The 19,833-nt window shown below is 49.1% G+C and overlaps 8 protein-coding genes; 6 read left to right on the forward strand and 2 right to left on the reverse strand.

Annotated features, from left to right (window-relative positions):
- Positions 1 to 1,242, forward strand: FFUJ_13623 (pathogenicity MAP kinase 1; the record flags this gene model as incomplete). XM_023576329.1 has 4 exons in its annotated part: positions 1 to 113; positions 172 to 367; positions 424 to 805; positions 866 to 1,242. 4 exons carry the CDS (start codon positions 1 to 3, stop codon positions 1,240 to 1,242), a joined length of 1,068 nt encoding a protein of 355 aa, XP_023429494.1.
- Positions 1,243 to 2,531: 1,289 nt separating this feature from the next.
- FFUJ_13624 (Oxidation resistance protein 1) lies at positions 2,532 to 3,558 on the forward strand (the record flags this gene model as incomplete). XM_023576330.1 has 2 exons in its annotated part: positions 2,532 to 3,050; positions 3,103 to 3,558. The coding sequence occupies 2 exons, from the start codon at positions 2,532 to 2,534 to the stop codon at positions 3,556 to 3,558; spliced, it is 975 nt and encodes a 324-aa protein (XP_023429495.1).
- Positions 3,559 to 3,888: 330 nt separating this feature from the next.
- FFUJ_13625 (related to uroporphyrinogen III synthase) lies at positions 3,889 to 4,923 on the reverse strand (the record flags this gene model as incomplete). XM_023576331.1 has 2 exons in its annotated part: positions 3,889 to 4,544; positions 4,614 to 4,923. The coding sequence occupies 2 exons, from the start codon at positions 4,921 to 4,923 to the stop codon at positions 3,889 to 3,891; spliced, it is 966 nt and encodes a 321-aa protein (XP_023429496.1).
- A 429-nt stretch (positions 4,924 to 5,352) lies between these two features.
- On the reverse strand, positions 5,353 to 7,090 carry FFUJ_13626 (probable aflatoxin efflux pump AFLT; the record flags this gene model as incomplete). XM_023576332.1 has 4 exons in its annotated part: positions 5,353 to 6,219; positions 6,268 to 6,603; positions 6,655 to 6,936; positions 6,986 to 7,090. The coding sequence occupies 4 exons, from the start codon at positions 7,088 to 7,090 to the stop codon at positions 5,353 to 5,355; spliced, it is 1,590 nt and encodes a 529-aa protein (XP_023429497.1).
- Positions 7,091 to 7,775: 685 nt separating this feature from the next.
- Positions 7,776 to 10,132, forward strand: FFUJ_13627 (uncharacterized protein; the record flags this gene model as incomplete). XM_023576333.1 has 6 exons in its annotated part: positions 7,776 to 7,861; positions 7,912 to 8,272; positions 8,322 to 8,541; positions 8,591 to 8,622; positions 8,672 to 9,878; positions 9,933 to 10,132. 6 exons carry the CDS (start codon positions 7,776 to 7,778, stop codon positions 10,130 to 10,132), a joined length of 2,106 nt encoding a protein of 701 aa, XP_023429498.1.
- A 682-nt stretch (positions 10,133 to 10,814) lies between these two features.
- On the forward strand, positions 10,815 to 11,429 carry FFUJ_13628 (related to erv1 protein, mitochondrial precursor; the record flags this gene model as incomplete). XM_023576334.1 has 2 exons in its annotated part: positions 10,815 to 10,942; positions 11,000 to 11,429. 2 exons carry the CDS (start codon positions 10,815 to 10,817, stop codon positions 11,427 to 11,429), a joined length of 558 nt encoding a protein of 185 aa, XP_023429499.1.
- A 3,214-nt stretch (positions 11,430 to 14,643) lies between these two features.
- On the forward strand, positions 14,644 to 16,474 carry FFUJ_13629 (probable pyruvate decarboxylase; the record flags this gene model as incomplete). XM_023576335.1 has 3 exons in its annotated part: positions 14,644 to 14,821; positions 14,887 to 16,120; positions 16,174 to 16,474. The coding sequence occupies 3 exons, from the start codon at positions 14,644 to 14,646 to the stop codon at positions 16,472 to 16,474; spliced, it is 1,713 nt and encodes a 570-aa protein (XP_023429500.1).
- Positions 16,475 to 17,203: 729 nt separating this feature from the next.
- On the forward strand, positions 17,204 to 18,454 carry FFUJ_13630 (related to P.falciparum dihydropteroate synthase; the record flags this gene model as incomplete). XM_023576336.1 has 5 exons in its annotated part: positions 17,204 to 17,272; positions 17,373 to 17,537; positions 17,603 to 18,043; positions 18,106 to 18,246; positions 18,311 to 18,454. The coding sequence occupies 5 exons, from the start codon at positions 17,204 to 17,206 to the stop codon at positions 18,452 to 18,454; spliced, it is 960 nt and encodes a 319-aa protein (XP_023429501.1).
- Between the last annotated feature and the right edge of the window lie 1,379 nt (positions 18,455 to 19,833).

Genomic DNA, 19,833 nt, shown 5'->3' on the forward strand with positions numbered 1-19,833 from the left:
ATGTCTCGATCGAACCCCCCTAACGCTGCGGGGTCCCGCAAGATCTCGTTCAACGTGAGCGAGCAGTATGATATTCAGGATGTTGTTGGTGAGGGCGCCTACGGTGTTGTCTGGTATGTTTTCTTGTGTCGTGTGCTTTACGCAGTGTATCGAATTCTAACTCTCCTTCAGCTCTGCCATTCACAAGCCCTCCGGCCAAAAGGTCGCCATCAAGAAGATCACCCCTTTCGATCACTCCATGTTCTGTCTAAGAACCCTGCGAGAGATGAAGTTGTTGCGATATTTCAACCACGAGAACATCATCTCCATTCTCGATATCCAGAAGCCCCGAAACTACGAGTCATTTAATGAAGTCTACTTGATCCAGGTTTGTACCACAAGCGCTCAGTCGCAATAGCAACAGCAGACTAACGAACGACACAGGAGCTGATGGAGACGGATATGCACCGAGTCATCCGCACCCAGGACCTTTCTGACGACCACTGCCAGTACTTCATCTATCAGACCCTCCGCGCCCTCAAGGCCATGCACTCAGCCAACGTGCTGCACCGAGACTTGAAGCCCTCCAACCTCCTCCTCAACGCCAACTGTGATCTCAAGGTCTGCGATTTTGGTCTTGCGCGATCCGCTGCTTCGCAGGAGGACAATTCCGGTTTCATGACTGAATATGTGGCGACTCGATGGTATCGTGCGCCCGAGATCATGTTGACTTTCAAGGAGTACACCAAGGCTATCGATGTGTGGTCGGTTGGCTGCATTCTCGCCGAGATGCTCAGCGGCAAGCCACTGTTCCCTGGCAAGGACTGTAAGTGATTGCTGAAACGCCTGAGACGATAGAGCTCTGTACTGACCATTTGACCGCTAGACCACCACCAGTTGACACTCATTCTGGACGTGCTGGGCACGCCCACTATGGAAGACTACTACGGAATCAAGTCGCGCCGCGCTCGAGAATACATTCGATCGCTTCCCTTCAAGAAAAAGGTTCCCTTCCGAACTCTATTCCCCAAGACCTCGGATCTGGCCCTCGACCTGCTCGAGAAGCTCCTCGCATTCAATCCTGTTAAGCGCATCACTGTGGAGGAGGCTCTGAAGCACCCATACCTTGAGCCTTACCACGATCCCGAGGACGAGCCAACAGCACCCCCGATCCCCGAGGAGTTCTTTGACTTTGACAAGCACAAAGACAACCTGAGCAAGGAGCAGCTGAAGCAGTTGATCTACCAGGAGATTATGAGGTAAATATGGTATGATGACGAAGATGGGTGAGGCAGCTAGGATCTGCGATCCGAGACACCTCTGACGGGCCATCTGTTGCTAGCAGGTGTGCTCATACGTAGTTGTGACTTTTGAGAGGAAGATCAATGGCAGAATTTGGAGAAGATAGATAGACCACAGCACAACCCTCACGCACGCAAACATACACGGAATCACCTACTAGTTTAGTCTGCATAGCATGCAAATGGCATGGGTCTTTTGGGCAAACTTGATGTTGAAAGAGGGTCAAATGTATGGAAACAGGATCAAAGACACGGGCCAGAGTCAGGATCAGGGCCTGAATCTGAGAGAGGCAAACATGGGACTTGAAGATGATTTGATGAAGTGCACATTGCAGCCATTTCTTTTTTTAGTTGTTATATCCCAAGAAAAAAAAAGAAATTCATGATGATACGTGTTGAGCATACTCAGGTGATCAATAGTAAATCAGAGTTTCATTAGTAGCAAACTTAGATGTTAGAGTATTCTCTCTACTCCGTACATGTCAGGAACTATACACGCTGAGAGAGACCACTAATCAAATAGAGACATCAAGTAATATCATGACTTTTGTTTCACCCAATCCTCATCGGCCAAGTTTAGTGCCTTCAGGAACGTGACAATCAGAGAGTCCGAATGACAAGAAAACAGATCAAAAGGTCTAGACCGAGCCAGCATTTCAGCCGTGATAGGCCGTTGGCCATATCGAGCTAGCGTTTTGGTGCTTGAGGCTCTGGTGTTGATGACGATCATGAAGTTTGCCAGCGTGTACGTACATACACGCATGTGGCCAGTAAAAGAGACCACAGGCTTATGAATCACCACGCAATTCGTTGTAAGCTGTTGAGTAAGGCATCCAGCAGAGGATGTGGCAATTGCTGCCTTAAAGCTATACATTTTCAAGCCATGGAAGCGAGTTGGAACTTCTTAATGTCAGGGCATCGATTCCCAAGATCGTGCGGGTTCTTTGAAGACTTGTTCTAACGTTAGGCGTTAACCCCGCTATATCTAGCTCCACTAGCTCCCCCAATCTCATGCATTCTATCTCCAACAGCTACCCTCCACTACCATAACAGCGCCAGAACTTATTCATTCATTCATTTCCTCCAATGTCTCAGATCTCAACACTACATATCAACGCCCTGTCTCCTTTCTAGCAACGGCATTATTCTTATTCAGTTTCCTGATCACTGAATGCTTCAAATCTCGTGTCTATGGCCTCCTGCGCTTCCTAATTTGAGCATCACTATCACTAGACTCCGTGTTTACACGTCATGAGCTCTTCTGACTGCAACGAATCCCCCGAATCTCCCGAATCTCCTGGCGCCACTACGCCCAACAATCCTAATCGCGCCTCTGCATCATACATCACCAACATGTGGACCGGCCTCATCCGTCGCTTCTCTAGTGAGGGTTCGTTCCCTAGCCAGGCCGACACCGCCTACGAAGACGACTACAAGTACCACAATGGCAATGGCACAAAAGACGGTATAAACGGTGTCTTCACACCCGTACGCCGTACAGCGAGCCCCCTTCGTCCTCCACCTCTGGATCCTCTTGTTTTGCATGGCTATCGTCAGGGCACGCCCACGTCGGCCAAGTTGCTGACAGTCGCTGTCGCGGAGGAGATTCGCACCATGGTCCCTGAGCGTCTACGCATCGTAGACGACTGGCATCTGGTCTATAGCCTCGAGCAGGACGGCGCGAGCTTAACGACTCTTTATCAGCGCTGTCGACAATATGAGGGCAAACGAGCTGGTTTTGTCCTGGTCGTCAAAGACCTAGAAGGAGGAGTGCGTATCCAGTGAGCCCATATGACGTTATCCTGTTAACTGACATGATCAGATCTTTGGCGCATACCTATCCGAATACCCTCATCCTGCGCATTCGTACTTTGGCAACGGCGAATGCTTCCTCTGGCGAGCCTCGACTATCACGCCTCTCCCTCCACCTCCATCGGCTGATACGACAAACCTGAACTCTCGAATTACAACGCTCGCCCCGCCACCGCCTTCGTCAGAGAGCAACACCCCTACACATTCTCGCGCGCCGTCGCCTACACCTAGCGAAGCTGTCAGGTTCAAAGCATTCCCGTACAGCGGTCTGAATGACTTCTGCATCAACTGCGAGACCGGCTTTCTAAGTGTTGGATCAGGCGGTGGGCATTATGGGCTGTGGTTAGATAATGGGCTTGAGAACGGGCATAGCTCAAGGTGCGAGACCTTTGGTAACGAACCTCTGAGTGACGAGGGAACCAAATTTGGCGTCATCGGAGTCGAACTCTGGGTTATGGGCGTATGATGATGACGATGGTGCTTCGTTACGGCTTCACGTGCTTGCATGGCGCTCGGTGTTATGATATGGTATTCACAGGCGGATCGGTCTCTCATTAAATTGATGCTCTATGGGAAGAAGGAAGATCTATTTGATGTCAAGGCAGGGCGACCTTTGTTTGGACAACCCCTTTTTGGGTATAGAACAAGGAGGACAACAGCAAAACAATATTCAAGGCAAGATCAGTAAAAATCTATGATACCCGGAGCTGATACTCCCAACTCTTTACCATTAGTGGCCCTTCAATACTCCGCATGTAGTGTTACAAAAAGGTCAATTGTTTTATTGCTCCCTGTCTCAGCTCTGTCTCTTGACCATGAACGCCTGGATCCCTTCCAATACTCCTTGAGGTGTCGGTAACTCGGCGCACACGTCAGGCTCGAAACCAAAAGATAGGAGGTGATCTCTTGTCGTAGGTCCGATGGTCGCGATGAACGTCTTGCCGTCCCGTTCATAGCCCTTATACACCTTATTGGTCTCAGGATCCAGGATTCCCATGACTCGAAGCATACTATCGCATCCGGTTGGTGAGAATACCACAATCCATCGCATAGAATCATTGCGCGTTTCCCCGAGGACCCTGCGTAGATCAACCGGAAAGCTCTCCATGACGCCCGTCCCGTAGACAACCGTCTCTGTCACACGAATGCGCTCTGTATCTGGTAGTGCGCCGTCCTGCAGCGTTTTGGGAATGATATCACGACGGGTTTCTCCAACGAGGAATAGAATAGGCGGGAGAGTCGCACGTTTTTGGCCGCCGTACCATTCGTAGTAGTGGGCGAGGATAAAAGGAGCAAGGGCTGCGCCGTTGCCTGTGTGGCTACCAAAGACTTGGAGAGGAGGTTCTTGAGGGACAGCAGCGAGGGCGCGAGTAGTGGCGGGGCCGACACTATAGACAGGAATGTTCTGTAGATGAGGCCATGAGGTTTTCTCTTCGGGTTTGGGAATGTCATCTGTCGCAAGAGAGACTGTGTTAGCCAAGATTGTTCTAGAGATATAATTGCTCCAAGGTTATGACTTACCGGCCTTTCCGTCTTCGACAAGCTTCACAAAAGCTTCGACGGCGCGTTGTGATGTAAAGATTAAGCCGCCGTATTCATGGTGTTTCTGATTTCCGATGCGGCGATCGCGAAGTAGCGCTGCGACTTCGTTCATGCCGTCACTGTGAAATTGGTGCAGAAGAACAGGCACGAACTGCGGCGCAAAACCACTCGCATTAACATTAGATTCTGAGAAAAGATCTTCGTAGGAATCGCCAGGGCTCGATCTCGTCTTCAGTAGGAGTACAGGTATCTCGGATGCTTGCTCCGTGGTGGGATTGGTAGTTGTCATGATGGGTCGAGATTGGTCTGATGCGTATATGTATGGATTAATGCGGCTGGCGATACTATCGATGCGTGGTTTTTTAAGGTGAAAGAATGGCGGAGAGGTAATCAATGGGAGAACGAAGTCGAGATTATGAGGTGGGAAGATCAGCAACTTTCGGAGACTCGGAAGGTGGGATGCAGGTGAGGGGCTCATGGGAAAAGTGGGCGACAGCTTTATCGATAACTGAGAGAGACGGCAGTTGAAGAGCTTCCAGGTTGTCCACTGAATATCTTATCTTCACTGATTTATCAAGGTGACTTTTTGATAACAAATGCAATCATTGCAACGGCGTATAATCATGTGAATAGTGAATGAGATCTAATTATCGAGCTGGGTATTCAGTGCAGAAGCAACCATCTATCAACAATAACTCTAACGCCTTCCTACAAGCAATCAAACAACCGACTTCTCCTCTACCTCATTGTCACTCTCCTTTGTTGTCTCGACTACTTCTTTCTTCACGCTGGCCCACTCCATAGCCAACGCCCCCAAGATAGCCAGGCAAGCCATGACGAGTGCGACGCGGAAGCAAATATGCAGCGAATCGTTGTAGGCAGTCAGTGTCTCCTTGTGGAACTTCTCAGGGATAGTCTTGAGAAGACCTGTTAAGCCAGCGGACTCGATTTGCTTAGGAGTAACGCTTGTGAAAGCGGACAAACGCTTGGCCAATTCTCCATCGAGCACGTTGGTGCCAACAGAAACGAAGATGGCACCGGAGAGTGTTTGGGCAAAGATGACGAGCGAAGCGCCAATCGATACCTGGTTGCGTGGAAGAACAGTCTGGGCGGCCATGTTGGGAGCCTGGGAACAGGCACCGAGACCAAAGCCATATACAATCTGATATCCAATCCACTGGCCTTCCGAGGCATTAGTACCAAGGATAGTAAAAAGGCCAGCGCCGATGGAAGAAATGCAGATTCCGGCAATGAGGAACGGCATATAATATCCAATGCGAGAGGTGAGAACGCCGCTGATGATGGAGCCAACAACAAGAGCAAGTACCATGGCCAAGAGATGAATTCCACTGTTCATGGCAGAATCTCCGTTGATGACCTGAAACCAGACAGGGAGGAAGTAAATCAACAGTGTCTGATGGGCACCAATACAAAAGCTCACCCAAAAGCCACCGAAAATGCTGCGCTTGGCGAAGATGTGAGGAGGGACAGTTGCTTGCTCGGGCTTCCAAACTTGGATGAGGACAAAGGCGATAAGGAGGGTGAAAGCAACCACGAGCAAAGCAATAATACGACCATTTTTCCACTAAGTGATGTTAGTTGAGTCTTTGCCGCACAGGGGACAGACACTTACGCTATACTCGAAGCCACCCCATTGGAGAGCCAGGCAGAGGCAAACGACACCAGGGATGAGAGCAATCAAGCCGAGTACGTTCAGTTGCTGGAGCTTGTACATCAGGCCGGTCTTCTGAGTAAATTGGCGAGGAACTTGGAGAAATAGGAAGACAAAGGTCAAAACAACGGCGCCAAGGGGGAGATTGATGTAGAAGCACCACCTCCAAGTGACGTGGGTTGTGAAGACACCTCCAATGACAGGTCCAATAGCTGAAGCAATTCCAAAGACTGCACCGAAGAGGCCCTGGTACTGAGGCCGCTTCTCAAGAGGGACAGCATAGACAATGATGACGAGCTAACAGTGTAAGTAAGGGTGTTATCCTCGGAGCATTAGGGAACAACTTACGATACCAGACTGCGTACCAGCACCGCCTAGACCTGCGACAGCTCTTCCAATGATGAAAGCAATCGAGTTTGGGGCAGCACCACAGATAGCTGAGCCAATCTCAAAGAGTACCATGGCAGTCATAAAGGTCGTCTTGATATCCAAGATGGTATATAGTTTGCCAAATACTAACAAGAAGGCACAGTTGGTAAGAAGGTAAGCTGTACCGTACCAACCAATGTCACTCGTAGCATGAAACTCGTTCGTGATAGCGGGTATAGCAGTAGAGATAATGAGTTTGTCCTAAAGACTGTTAGCTGTGTCGATTGCATCGAGTGATTTCAGGACATACCAAGGCAACCAGGAACATGCTGATATATAGTGAAATCATCAATATGGCAAACTTCATGCCTTTTGGATAGACCACATCGGCCGGGGCATTGTCCGAGGCGATCATTGTGATTGTGTGAAAGAAGTGTAGTCTAAAGGGGCGTAGTTGATGCTGAATGGGCAAGTTGCTGATACAGTTGTAGAATGTGATTGAATTGGATCGAGTGGAATCAACAAATTCTCTTGTTGTTATATATAATTATCGGCATATCGCAAAATGTCCGCCATGGAATCCATCGACAATGTCCGTAGAGAGATGGTATTTCGGACGGTCATAATTGACCAATGAGCTTACACCATGACCGTCCGACCGTCCGCTGAACGACCCTCCACGAAGGATCAACGTCCGAAAATCCTTCGTTCGTCCGCTATTGCGGCTTGAAACAAAGATGAGAGGCTGAGCCGCTTTATTTAACTACTCACATTCCGTTTATCCGTCTTAATCTATATGAACATTGGATTGATGTTTATCGTTCGACCGTCAAAATTAGAGACCAGCTCAAGGCACATTCCCTGAATGAGCTACGCTTCTCACGATACGTAGTAAACCAGATCTCAGACATGGTATTTCACAAAATATACCACATACCTTACTGCCTTGTCTTCTGTTGGGTATCATCGGTGCTGAATCACGTGTGACTCCTAGGATCATGAGTGAAATGACTTCACATCCAGTAGCCAAACTTCAATCTACACTAGCTTCATCATTTTTGTCGGGTCTAGAGGCGAATAAGCCCTAACCGCTTTAACTCATGGAAACTCATCAAGCACAGTCAAACACCCAAACAAGAAAACGTGAGAAGCCAATTCTGAGCTGTACTTTCTGCAGGGGACGCAAGTAAGCCAGACAAACCAGAGAGACCCGATATGATGTTGACCTTACTGCAGACTTCGATGCGATAGACAGTCACCCTGCGGCGCCTGCACACGGCGCGGAAAACCTACCGAGTGCATCTTTACTTGCTCGGAACAAGAACGCAAGGATGCCATAGATTACAGACCTCATAACAGAAACCAGAAAGCTCGTCAGAGAATAGCTCGTCTTGAGAATCTGGTGACGGAACTGAGAGATAAGGCTGAGAGTTCAAACCAGTCGTTGAACGATGCAATCCAACCAGACAATGCCTCGAGTCATTTTGAGCCAACTACATCAGGCACATCGCCAAGTGTTCGAATGGGAAAACTCAGCCTGGCAGATAACCAGGCTGTGTACACAGGTAGCTCACATTGGGCTACAATATTGGAAGATGTAAGAACAAAATTCATTATGGAGACCTTCAACTGACGTGATACCCTAGATTCAACAACTCAGAGATGAGCTCGCTGATGATGGCTCCGACATTGTCAGTGAAGGGTCTTCTCCTTTTGCTAGTGGCTTGACGCAGCAGTCTCCGGCACCGAGAATATCTCTACTTGCCAATGTTTCGTGCCTTCCCGTGGACCAGATTCTCGCTTTGGTTCCTCCTCGCAAGATAGTTGACAGATACATCTTCCAGTACTTCAACACTTTCGACTCAAGTAAGTCATGACTTTCATGTTCAGTCAACTACTAACTCCGCCTTACCAGTCATCCTTCATCGAGGCAAATTCCTTGCAGAAGTCAGCACATAACAAACGTCTGAGGAGATAATGGCTAATCTGTCCATAGTATGTAAATTTCTGGGTAAACCCCTCAGCTGTCTCCATCATCTGGGTCGGGTTCTTGTTCAGCATCATGAGCATGGCTGTATCATTACAGAAGAAGGAGGCAGGGATGCATGGCTTGTCCGCTTCTGAACTACAAACAACGCTGGACACTTACCGAACGCTCACTATTCACTGCTTAGTTGCTGGAGATTACCTTCGTTCCAGCGCGCACACGGTTGAGACGCTTTTATTGCACTTTGCTGTTGACCAAGAGGCCGATGCCGATGCCAATATTGGGAACTGGGTCCTCATGGGTGTTATCATAAGGATAGCCATGCGGATGGGTCTTCATCGTGAGCCATCCCACTGGCCAAATATCCGACCATTGCAAGCTGAGCTTAGGCGACGAGCGTGGACAGCTTTGTACAGCATCGACTTCTTCACCAGTACCCAAATTGGGCTTCCACGTATTATCAAAGATTCCCAATGTGACACTCGCCCGCCCTCGTATCTTCTGGATAGCGATATTGGTTTTGAGCACGACACCCTACCGCCTGAAAGGCCACATTCAGAGCCCTCCATGTTGGCGTTTAATATCCACAGGCATGGAGTCATCAAAGTTGCTGCTGAGATATACGACACAACCGAAGCAGGGCCCCCTCCACCGGCTACCATTGCGACCTTGCAGGCCAAGCTTGAGAGAGCCGCAGATTCCTTGCCGGACTGGCTCAGGCTAAGGCCTATCGAAGAGTCGATTGCGGACAGTCCAGCTACTATACTTAACCGAATGATGCTTGATATCATCACTCAGAAAGCCATCTATCTCCTCCATCGACACAGTTTCGTCAGAGGGTCGGCAGGAGAAGAGAGTGTCAGATCCAGTGAGATATGCATCAAGGCTGCCCTGTCGATCCTGGAGCACCAACGGCGCATGAACGAAGAAACTCAACCAGGAGGCCTCATGTACAACATACGCTGGAGAGTTGCCGCACCACTTAGATCCGAGTTCATGCAAGCTACCATGATGCTATGCTTTGCGTTAAGTAGATACGATGCAGGACGTGATTTGCATAGGCGAAGTGATATCTTGCAGGCTTTGATTGTAGCAAAGGACATCTGGGAGACGAGATCCGACGAATCTCTTGAAGCTCAGAGAGCTGTCAAGGCAATATCGATCATGCTGGAGCAAGATCGAAAGAGTTCGATTTCTGTTTCATCACCATCAACCAGTAAGTCTCTTGGCCTTTCAAGTCTCGTTGTTTGCTGCTGACTCTTGTGCATAGCATTCAACCTTTCATCTCGGCCGTCCGCGGAGAACCACTTTGGCGGTTTCGATAACACGTTCGGTCAAACCATGGCGTTGGACCCGTCATTTTTCTCAGTTGGCGATGACATGACAGCGTTGAGTAAGGTCATGGATGAGTTCATGAATGATACAGCCGCAACGGGATTGTCAAGCTCGCCTTTCACAAACACGAACTGACTATCATAAGACATTGGCAAATAGGAAGACGTTTGACAGAGATGCTTGAATCACCACTTCTGTATAATCATAAATTCATGTTTTATTTTCAAGAGACTAAAACGAGACTCGACCGGAAATGATGCTGGAATGAAGAATGCACGTCCTCCACTAAAGAAGCTCCATCGACAACGGGTTGAGAGTGTGTTACCTCGCCCCATAATCACCCGGAAGACGGCGCTGCTCCGGCCTAAATAAATTTGGCCTGCCCCTGGAAGCTTCCAGGATTTGGTGGCTTATCGATAAGGAGTAGCCTCGAATTCTGTCTGTCGATACGGAGAAGACACTTGATAGATCGTTTTACCATCCCGGCAGTTTAGCTTCTTTTCTTCTATGCATGTTAGTAGACAGAGGCTGACAAATAGACGTCACACCACAACAATCGTAAAAGTCTCGAGATCCCAATTCTTTCCAGTCCCTAGATTCTTTCGTGGCATCTCGTTCGTTGACATTCATTCATTCATTCATTCATTGATAGATCGTTTGCTTGCTTACCTGATCTGTTTCACTTACTCAGCCCCCTAATAATTCCACCGAAAGCGCCGACTGCTTGTTCCCGTCTCATTCCTTAGCGGTAACTCGCCTCAGAAGTCGAAGTTAGAGTCGGAGTCAGAGATCTCGCCACCACAAGTGGTGCCATTCAATGTCGAGCGATCCAAACGATCAACAGCAGGCGGCTGCGTCCGCTGCCCCTGCGTCGTCGGTAGGAGGCTCTGCTGAGCCGCCTAAGAGGATCCCCAAGGGAGTGGTACTAGGCCCTGACGGCAAACCGTGAGTTTCATCATTACGCCCTGCAAATGGAGCCCTATTCGACTAACCCTTGCTCAGGTGCCGGAACTGTACGTCTTTTGCTGCATGGGCTTCCCAGACAAAGAGTACTCTCAAACAGGACGCTGCAAAGGTCAAGGGTCCTCCGGCCGACTGCCCTCCAGATGTCGAGGTGCTAGGCCGCAGTACATGGACATTGCTTCACTCTATTGCCGCTCAGTATCCGGAACAGCCGTCAAGCGGCCAAAAATCAGACCTTCTCAGCTTTGTCGGTCTATTCTCTAAGCTATATCCTTGTTGGGTCTGCGCAGAAGATTTCCAGGGGTATCTAAAACGAGAAGCGCCACAGGTCAACAGTCGTGATGAGTTCGGCAAGTGGCTGTGCGGCGCACACAACGACGTCAACCGCAAACTGGGCAAGCCTGAGTTCGACTGTTCCAAGTGGGAGGAGCGGTGGCGGACAGGCTGGAAGGATGGAAGATGCGATTGAGCTGTTTCTGAGCAGAGGTTGGGGCTGACTGCTGGATCGGGCCGGGACGCTCGCGCGCCTACCAATACTGTATACCAGAGGCCTCGACTCACACACACACCACACACACACACACATTGTGGTTTCGGTGTTCGGTGTACGGTGTACGATATTTGGGCCCCTGAGCGATTGCACACCGATTGGAGAATAGCATGATGGGCCGTTGACTGTTGACTGTTGACTGTTGTGTGGATACATGCATACACGTGTGGTTAATGCCGGACCGATGAAGGCGTGGGATGTCAATGACTTTTCTATGGACAGAGGAAGAAATGATGGGCAAGACGGTTTGAAACGTCTATGAGCGGAGCATGGGAATCGCCGATTTTAGATGAGTTTTTCATGACGGAGCATGAACTGTATAGTAGAGGCGAAGCGAGAACTGTATGCATACTACATAGAATCCCATCTCACGACAAACGATAGATGTACATCAAATGTAACATATCATGAAGTCAAATACATTCATCGAGTCCCACCACCTGTCAGTATGGGCATAATCAATTCTGTACACCGCTCTGAAGCAGTGTCAAATTTCCGATATCAGCAGTTATAGCTTCGTCTTATAGGCAAAGCCAGCCCGGTAAGGTAGGTAGGGTGAGTGCGATATTGAGTCAGTTCAATACAGTACAGCCACCTTGTTGAATGAGGTCAAATTCAGGAACGTAGCGTAGCGGAAGTACGATATCCCAGGGAGCTGGTCTCGCCAGTTCACCACCCTAGCTGCACATCCCTGCTCGTTTCGGTGAACTCCCTTTAAGCGGCGATAAGAATGATCTGACATGACACGGATGTACAACACAACTACCGGGCGGCCTTTTTGCCAAAAACCACCAACTACATACAGCTCTCTTCCAAGCGGCATGGCCATAGCTAGGGCCAAGGTGGTGTATAGATAGTTCCCAACATCTCAGGTTACCTTACACTGCAACACCCCGTCTCGCAGCCAATGCTTGTCATGGCCCCTCTGAATCCACGCTCTTGATTTGATATCGTCCCGCTATTGTAACACGACATCGGTTTGGTATTTTGCGGCAAAGAGCGGAAAACACAGGAAACAATAGGCTTGAGATGATATCGGTCGTGATAATCGGATGTCGATTACGGGATGTTATCGAGTCAAAGCACGACTGAAAGGGCCTTTTACGGACACGAGATCCCTGTCTTGAATTGCGCTTGATGCTGGTTTCCTTATGATTGCTTCATTGACTGGAGTGTTATACGTAGAGAGTTGTGAATGGATAGTTGGCTGAGATATTTCCCCCCAGTAATGTAAGGCAGAGTCTTGTCTTGCCTCAGCATTACTACATGCGTTATGTACGCCAGTGATGATCATGAATGCTACGCTTGTATGCAAGTTGTGCCGCTTGCTGTTCATACGCAATTTACCCGGCGACTAAGGAGGTAAAGATAGTTAGGTACAGTTGGACAATGAAGAATACTAAGGTATCAACATAAAAGTCTCGTTATGTCATCCTTGAATGAGGAGGCTACCTACTTAGTATCCAGGGTCGACATGGACATCCACCACCGCAGACCTTGCAACGATAACGATATCGACATCCATGGAAATAACTAACTAATGATGGTGATCCAGGCCAGGTGCCTGGATCTTGATGCGTATGTACATACATACGCAGTTGGACCCCCGTTGTCTTGTCGATTGCCGGTCGCAGGCATCTCGAGAGGGAAAACAACGCCATTTCCAAATACCCATCCATTCCAATTCTAACCGCAGACTGAGACTAACGACTAACTTAGCATCTCCGGGTATTGTTTTACGGACTATGATCCCGGCCGGTGGTCGCTCGGCTGCACAGGTCCGGACTAGCCGGGATGGCCGGAGTTGGCTCTGACAAGCAAAGACAAGGCACGCCAAGGATTTATCGAGGGTGATCACATTCATCCATCCATTGGATCCATGCAGGCAGATTTGATCGTGGCTGGCACCTTTCCTTTCTTTTTCCTCATCGTCCCGTCGTTCCCCTGTCATCGTCAAAAAAGAAGCATCCGATTTCTATCGAGGTATCCACTCATTCTGTGGCATTGAAATGTTTCTAGACGTTCTTAGACCCGTAGTCAACATCAAGATTCCACCCTTGACAAAGTCTGCCCGATTGGGAGGGCCCGTAAACAGGGCACAATGGCATCATATGATTTTCTGACTGTCGGTCGCTACCTACGCTTGCTACGCATACAACAACGGATCTGCTACAGAAGGGGAGAGAAAAAAATAGCTGCGGCTAATGCAGAGTTAGAGCCCACTAAGCTACCTAAGTTAGTTCGCAGTAAAAGAGCCGCCCTCCCGTGTGCGTGGCGTCGACGCTGGTAGCCCATGGGAGGGTCATTACATCACCATCAGAGGACTTTTATCGCCGTCACCGTAGCTTTTACTGTACAGTACTGCCACTCACTATCGCGGTTTCGGCCGCTTCAAGTCGGGAGCGAGCGAGCAAATATCGTGACATTCTGAAGCCGAGAAGAACGGTCAGAATTTGCTACTGGGCTGGGTTTATGCCCGTGCTGTCTCCTTGACAGGTCCGATTCTAGTGAGTGACACTTACAGGGCCAGAACAGGACAGGACTGGGCTGGGCTGGGCTCATTCTGACCATGGTCTTATTTTTGGCGCAATCAATCAGATCAGATCAGATCAACCCATTTGAGGTTTAGAAGCAAGGAAGAGCAAGGGGTATCATTGGTGACAAGCTACACTGTAAGGCAAGGTCAGGTAAGGCAGAGTAGGTAAACTGCTGAGTGTACACCCAATTTGTGAGGGTGCACACCTGTCACCAAGCTTCAGTTGTATTGCTCATAGGTTAGTAGTCATAGCTCTCTCTACCTACCTTACTACATACAGATACAGTACGTACGTAGTAGCGAAGGTGAAGCATCAAACGTATAAACACCTCCTTCCCCCTCCACCGAAAACATCTTCTCTTCCTTCCTCATCATTCCATCGATCAAACAATCAATCACATTCCTCTTTTGGTTGTCTTGGTTACTTCTTAACCTAGACATCTCATATCATCTTCCCCTTATTCCCATCCCCATCCTCATAACATCTCACTCATCCTACAAATAAGCTTCGAGCTTCCTCTGTTACCCCTCCATCATATCAACCTTATCAACCTTATCTGTTATCTCACCTAACAATTTACCGGTCAATCCGCAATCATGAGCAGCTCCAACCTCCAAAAGCCAATTGACGTGGCTGAATACCTCTTCAAGCGTCTCTACGAAGTCGGTGTTCGATCTGTTCACGGTGTTCCCGGCGACTACAACCTCGTCGCCCTCGACTATCTTCCTCAATGCAACCTCAAGTGGGTCGGCAGTGTTAACGAGCTTAACGCTGGTGAGTTTCATCATGACTTCATCAACAGACCTCAAAACACCATATCACTAACATAACAACCTTAGCCTACGCTGCTGATGGATATGCCCGTGTCACCAAGATGGCTGCTCTCATCACCACCTTCGGTGTTGGTGAGCTCTCTGCCGTCAACGGCGTTGCTGGCTCTTACTCCGAGCACATCCCCGTCGTCCACATTGTTGGATGCCCTTCTACCATCTCTCAGCGTGACCAGATGCTTCTTCACCACACTCTCGGAAACGGTGACTTTGATGTCTTTGCCAACATGAGCGCTCAAATCTCTTGCAACGTCGCCAAGCTCAACAAGCCCTCCGAGATTGCCGAGCAGATTGATACTGCTCTCCGCACTTGCTGGCTCCGCTCTCGCCCCGTCTACATCATGGTCCCTACCGATATGGTCCAGGAGAAGGTTGAGGGTGCTCGACTTGACACCCCCATCGACCTGTCTGAGCCTCAAAACGACCCCGGTAACGAGGACTTCGTCGTTGATGAGATCCTCAAGGCTATGTACGCTGCTCAGCGCCCTGTCATCCTTGTCGATTCTTGTGCTATCCGCCATCGTGTTGTCAAGGAGGTTCACCAGCTCATTGACAAGCTCGACCTTCCCGTCTTTGTTACCCCCATGGGTAAAGGTGCTGTGAACGAGGACCACCCAAACTATGGTGGTGTCTTCGCTGGCGACGGCTCTCACCCCGCTCGTGCCCAGTCTATCGTTGAGGGCTCTGATCTCCTTCTCACCATTGGTGCTCTCAAGAGTGACTTCAACACCACCGGTTTCTCTTACCGCACATCACAAATTAACTCTGTTGATTTCCACAGCACTCACTGCAAGGTCCGCTACTCCACATATCCCGGCGTTGCCATGCGTGGTGTCCTCCGCAAGATCATCGACCGAGTCGACCCCAAGTCTATGCCCGCTCCTTCTATCCCTGAGGTCAGAAACGAGGTCGAGAAGAACACCGACGGCTCCGAGATCATCACACAGGCCTGGCTCTGGCCCCGTGTCGGCGAATACCTCATCCCCAACGACATCGTCGTCACTGAGACTGGTACCGCTAACTTCGGTATCTGGGACACTCGATTTCCCCGCAATGTCACCGCCCTCAGCCAAGTTCTCTGGGGCAGCATCGGCTGGTCCGTTGGTGCTTGCCAGGGTGCTGCCCTCGCTGCTAAGGATGCTGGCAAGGAAGGCCGAACAATTCTCTTTGTTGGTGATGGATCTTTCCAGTTGACCGCTCAGGAGCTAAGCACCATGATCCGACATCACCTCAAGCCCACAATGTATGTTTTCAAGACTGATCATCCTCTGCGTCTTTTACTGACTCTTGTTCAAGTTTCGTCATCTGCAACGATGGCTTCACCATTGAGCGATTCATTCACGGTATGGATGCTGTCTACAACGACATCAACAACTGGAAGTACAAGGACCTCGTCAGTGTCTTCGGTGGCGAGAAGACCTGCAAGACCTTCCAGATCAAGACCAAGACTGAGCTCAACGAGCTTCTCACCGACAAAGAGTTCAACGCTGCTGAGTGTTTGCAATTCGTCGAGCTCTACATGCCCAGAGAGGATGCTCCTCGCGCTCTCATCATGACTGCCGAGGCCAGTGCTAGGAACAACGCCAAGAAGCACTAAATGGTTACTCGAGAAAGAGTGAAATTTGATAGACAGGGTTTTGGAAAACGTTCCTGGAGAACATAATAATGATTTAAGTGGTTTATGGTTTATACTATAGAGTGGCGGACGATGGTCTATGTTTCATGTACCTCAAATTGAAAAGCGATTTTCTTATGTCTTTAATATTCTCTTACATGACTGGTGATAGCTAACTATATTATTAGTAGTCGACAACTTAGTGACGCATATGTCTAACGTTTTCGTTCATACTTCACTGAGATAATTTGAAATTACAGCATAACTCATGAGCTGGCTAACCTTTTACCTCAAAGTCTGTGCCATCTGGAGACGTGAGCTGTGATATGCTTCATCATGCGGGATCTGAAGTCTCTGGGTTATTAGGATTTTACGCTCAATGGCATCTTAAGCCACATTCATCCACTCTTTTCTAATCAAATCGAATCAGTATAAGAGTCATTCATTTATGGTATAAAAAAAAACAACATCAGTATAGTTCAGAAATATCTATTTTAGCTTTCTCTCTTCAAATATTGATCGCCTTTCTCAACTATAAACGGCACCAATCAGCACACGTGATTCGCCTCGACCAAAATTCTCCACGCGCAACGACCTAGCTCAACAGCAACAAGACTCACTCTCCTAGCTTCATTTTGAAAAGACTCCTACGGCATCACGAATATCTATTTGCATATATTTTATCAGTACAGCAGGATATCAGACGTGATCATGAGTGACGGAGCTGGAAAGCGAAAGCAGGGCCCAGGAGGCAATGGCCCAGCCACCAAGAAGAGCAAAGTAAGCAAATACGGAGCCATTGTCGGCGATCAGGCTCTTGCTTAACCCTGGGAAGCTGTTTTATGGCTCTATTGGACAGGCCGGGCTAACATTTGAGAAGGGAGGCAGTGGTGGTAAATGGCAAACGCCACACCAAAAAGCCAGGAAAACTGAGCAGGTCGAGCTTGGAAGGACTTTGGAGGTCAACGATGCTGGAATCTGGGTAACTTACGCGAGAGGAATGAAGGGCAAAGCGATTACGGAGTTTAAGAACCTTTGTAACGAGGTATGGCACTCGCTCATGATACCCTTTCAGTCTATTGGACGGGTTGGTAAACTAACGTGTTTCAGTACGGACAGTCACTGTTCGGAGTGAAGCCCCCGAACGAGGATGGAGACAAGGACGAGGATGATGAAGATTCCGGTGATATTGAGGCGTCTATCGAGAAGGAGTTGGCCAGCATGGCACAGCCAAAGCCCAAGGCGAAGCAGACCTTCACACCCATTGGGACTGGCCTCGACTGCGTCTTCTTCATGAAGACCGTCAAGCCCGTTGATCCTCTCAAGCTTGTTACCAAGGCCTCTCAGGATGCCAAGGACTGCCCGGATCCTATGCAACGCAAGACCAAGTACATCAACCGCTTGACGCCTATCTTTGATACGGACAAGGCGACAGACAAGGGTATTGAACGCGTGGCCCGCAGCGTGATGGAGCCTCACTTTGAGCTCAAAAGCGCTTCCGCAGAGCCCGCTGCATCAGAGCAAGATGGTGAGGGGTCTGCAGCCTGCACGGTAAGTAGACATTGTGATTCGCGGAAAGCATCGTTATTTGAAGCTGACGATGACCCCTTCAGTACGCCATCAGGTATAACATCCGGAATCACACCGCCTTCAAGTCGAGCGAGGTGATCAAGAAGATTGCGGACTTGGTCAGCCCTAAGCACAAGGTCAACCTGACGAGTCCCGACAAGGTGGTATTGGTTGAGATTTTCCAGGTAAGCGGCCCCTCCCCTCGCGTATTGGACCTATCGCGATGACATTTGACTAACTAGCGTTGAGACGTTCTGCGGAGTCTCGGTTGTTGATGGCAAGGAGAGCGAGGAGCTGAAGCGTTACAATCTCAATGAGCTGTACAAGGTAGCCCTGGAGGATAAGAAGCAGAAGGGAAAGCCTGAAGGCGAGGGAGTCGCGGAATCAACGTAAGCTAGCTTTTGAGCCACTCGCGTGTGAGGGGTGTGTTTGCCAATGGATAGTATTGGACATTCCAGACGAACCAAGGCCCTTTTGCCTCATGGCTGCACAGAGGAGACCGTTGGGGTCTGATTCGAGCAGGATCACTTAGGTTTCAACGTGGTGTGGTGTCAGACATCTATCCATCCATCCATCCACAGTCGGTGGAAATATGCCATGGCTATCTGCAAAAATGGAATCGATGTCCGAAGTTCCGTGCTTAGGAAGCCAAGCATTTCATGTATCCAATCCATTTTGGGGGTATGGATGGGGTGCAGTAACAAACTCAACAGGGAGGATTGACGATACTACCCCCAAAGTGCAGGGTTTTTCTTCCCCAAGGAGTTGGAAAGGTCACACGGCGATGGGGATAGAGAGGGATCGGCATATATCGGTGAATAGAACGGGATTTTGTGCCAGAGTATCATGAAGGTCATGCAAGTGGGTGATGATGCGTTTCAGCGGCTGCTGGCCAACGGCGGTGGAGAAGTCTATGTGCTGCTATTATGGGGTGAGCTACTAGGCACGATCTATCGTGTCTAGCTCTCAAGCTACCCCGAGATTAGGGATCGAGAGATGGGCTTTGACGCACAGCTCAGGAGATTGATCAGTCGTGTCTCTGTTGCACACGGGATGTGGGACGTGCCGTAAGGCTAAGCCAGGCAAAGAAGTGTGCAGTCTATGTATGTATCTTATGGCACTTGGTGAAGTGAGAGATGAAGGGGTGACATTCTCTGCATGCTTTGACAAGGAGTCTGAAGGATAATGATCAAGGTCATGGTTGAGGTTGAGGTTGAAGTTGAAGTGGGTATGGTGTACCCATATGCGATGCTAAGGTTTCGTCGAAACAGGTTGAGGCCCTCGTATGTATGTATGTACCTTGAATATGTCACGTCACATCGAAAACACATCGAATTCCATGACCATCAGAGATTTCGATGACTTGAGATTTTCGGCCCCGAAGGTACGGGCCAGTTGTCCTTGGCCTGTCCTTGTGCTCCCGGTACATTCCCGTGTTGTTAATTAAAGCAAACGGGTGTGGCTGAAGATAGGTTTGTTTTGGTGCAGTTTTAGGGGCTGAGCAAGACAGCGGAATCATTCAGTGGTGGATTTGGATCCAATACGATACGATAATATGATGATGATGATGAGGGTATGGAGTAGTTAGTCTAGGCTGCAGTATAAAACCTAGAGTCTAGACAGGGGCTGTTTGCGTTAGCGGAATGTGACCCAGGTCAGCTTCGCTTGTGGTAGCCAATCATAAAATTCCCGACTCGCTTCTCGATGCAAGCCAGAGGTTTCGTCATTTAGAGTCTGACATTCCGCTCTTTTCGGGTTTTTTTTTTTTTTTT

The sequence above is a fragment of the Fusarium fujikuroi genome, chromosome FFUJ_chr04 (genome assembly GCF_900079805.1).
Source record: "Fusarium fujikuroi IMI 58289 draft genome, chromosome FFUJ_chr04".
Lineage (NCBI taxonomy): Eukaryota > Fungi > Ascomycota > Sordariomycetes > Hypocreales > Nectriaceae > Fusarium > Fusarium fujikuroi.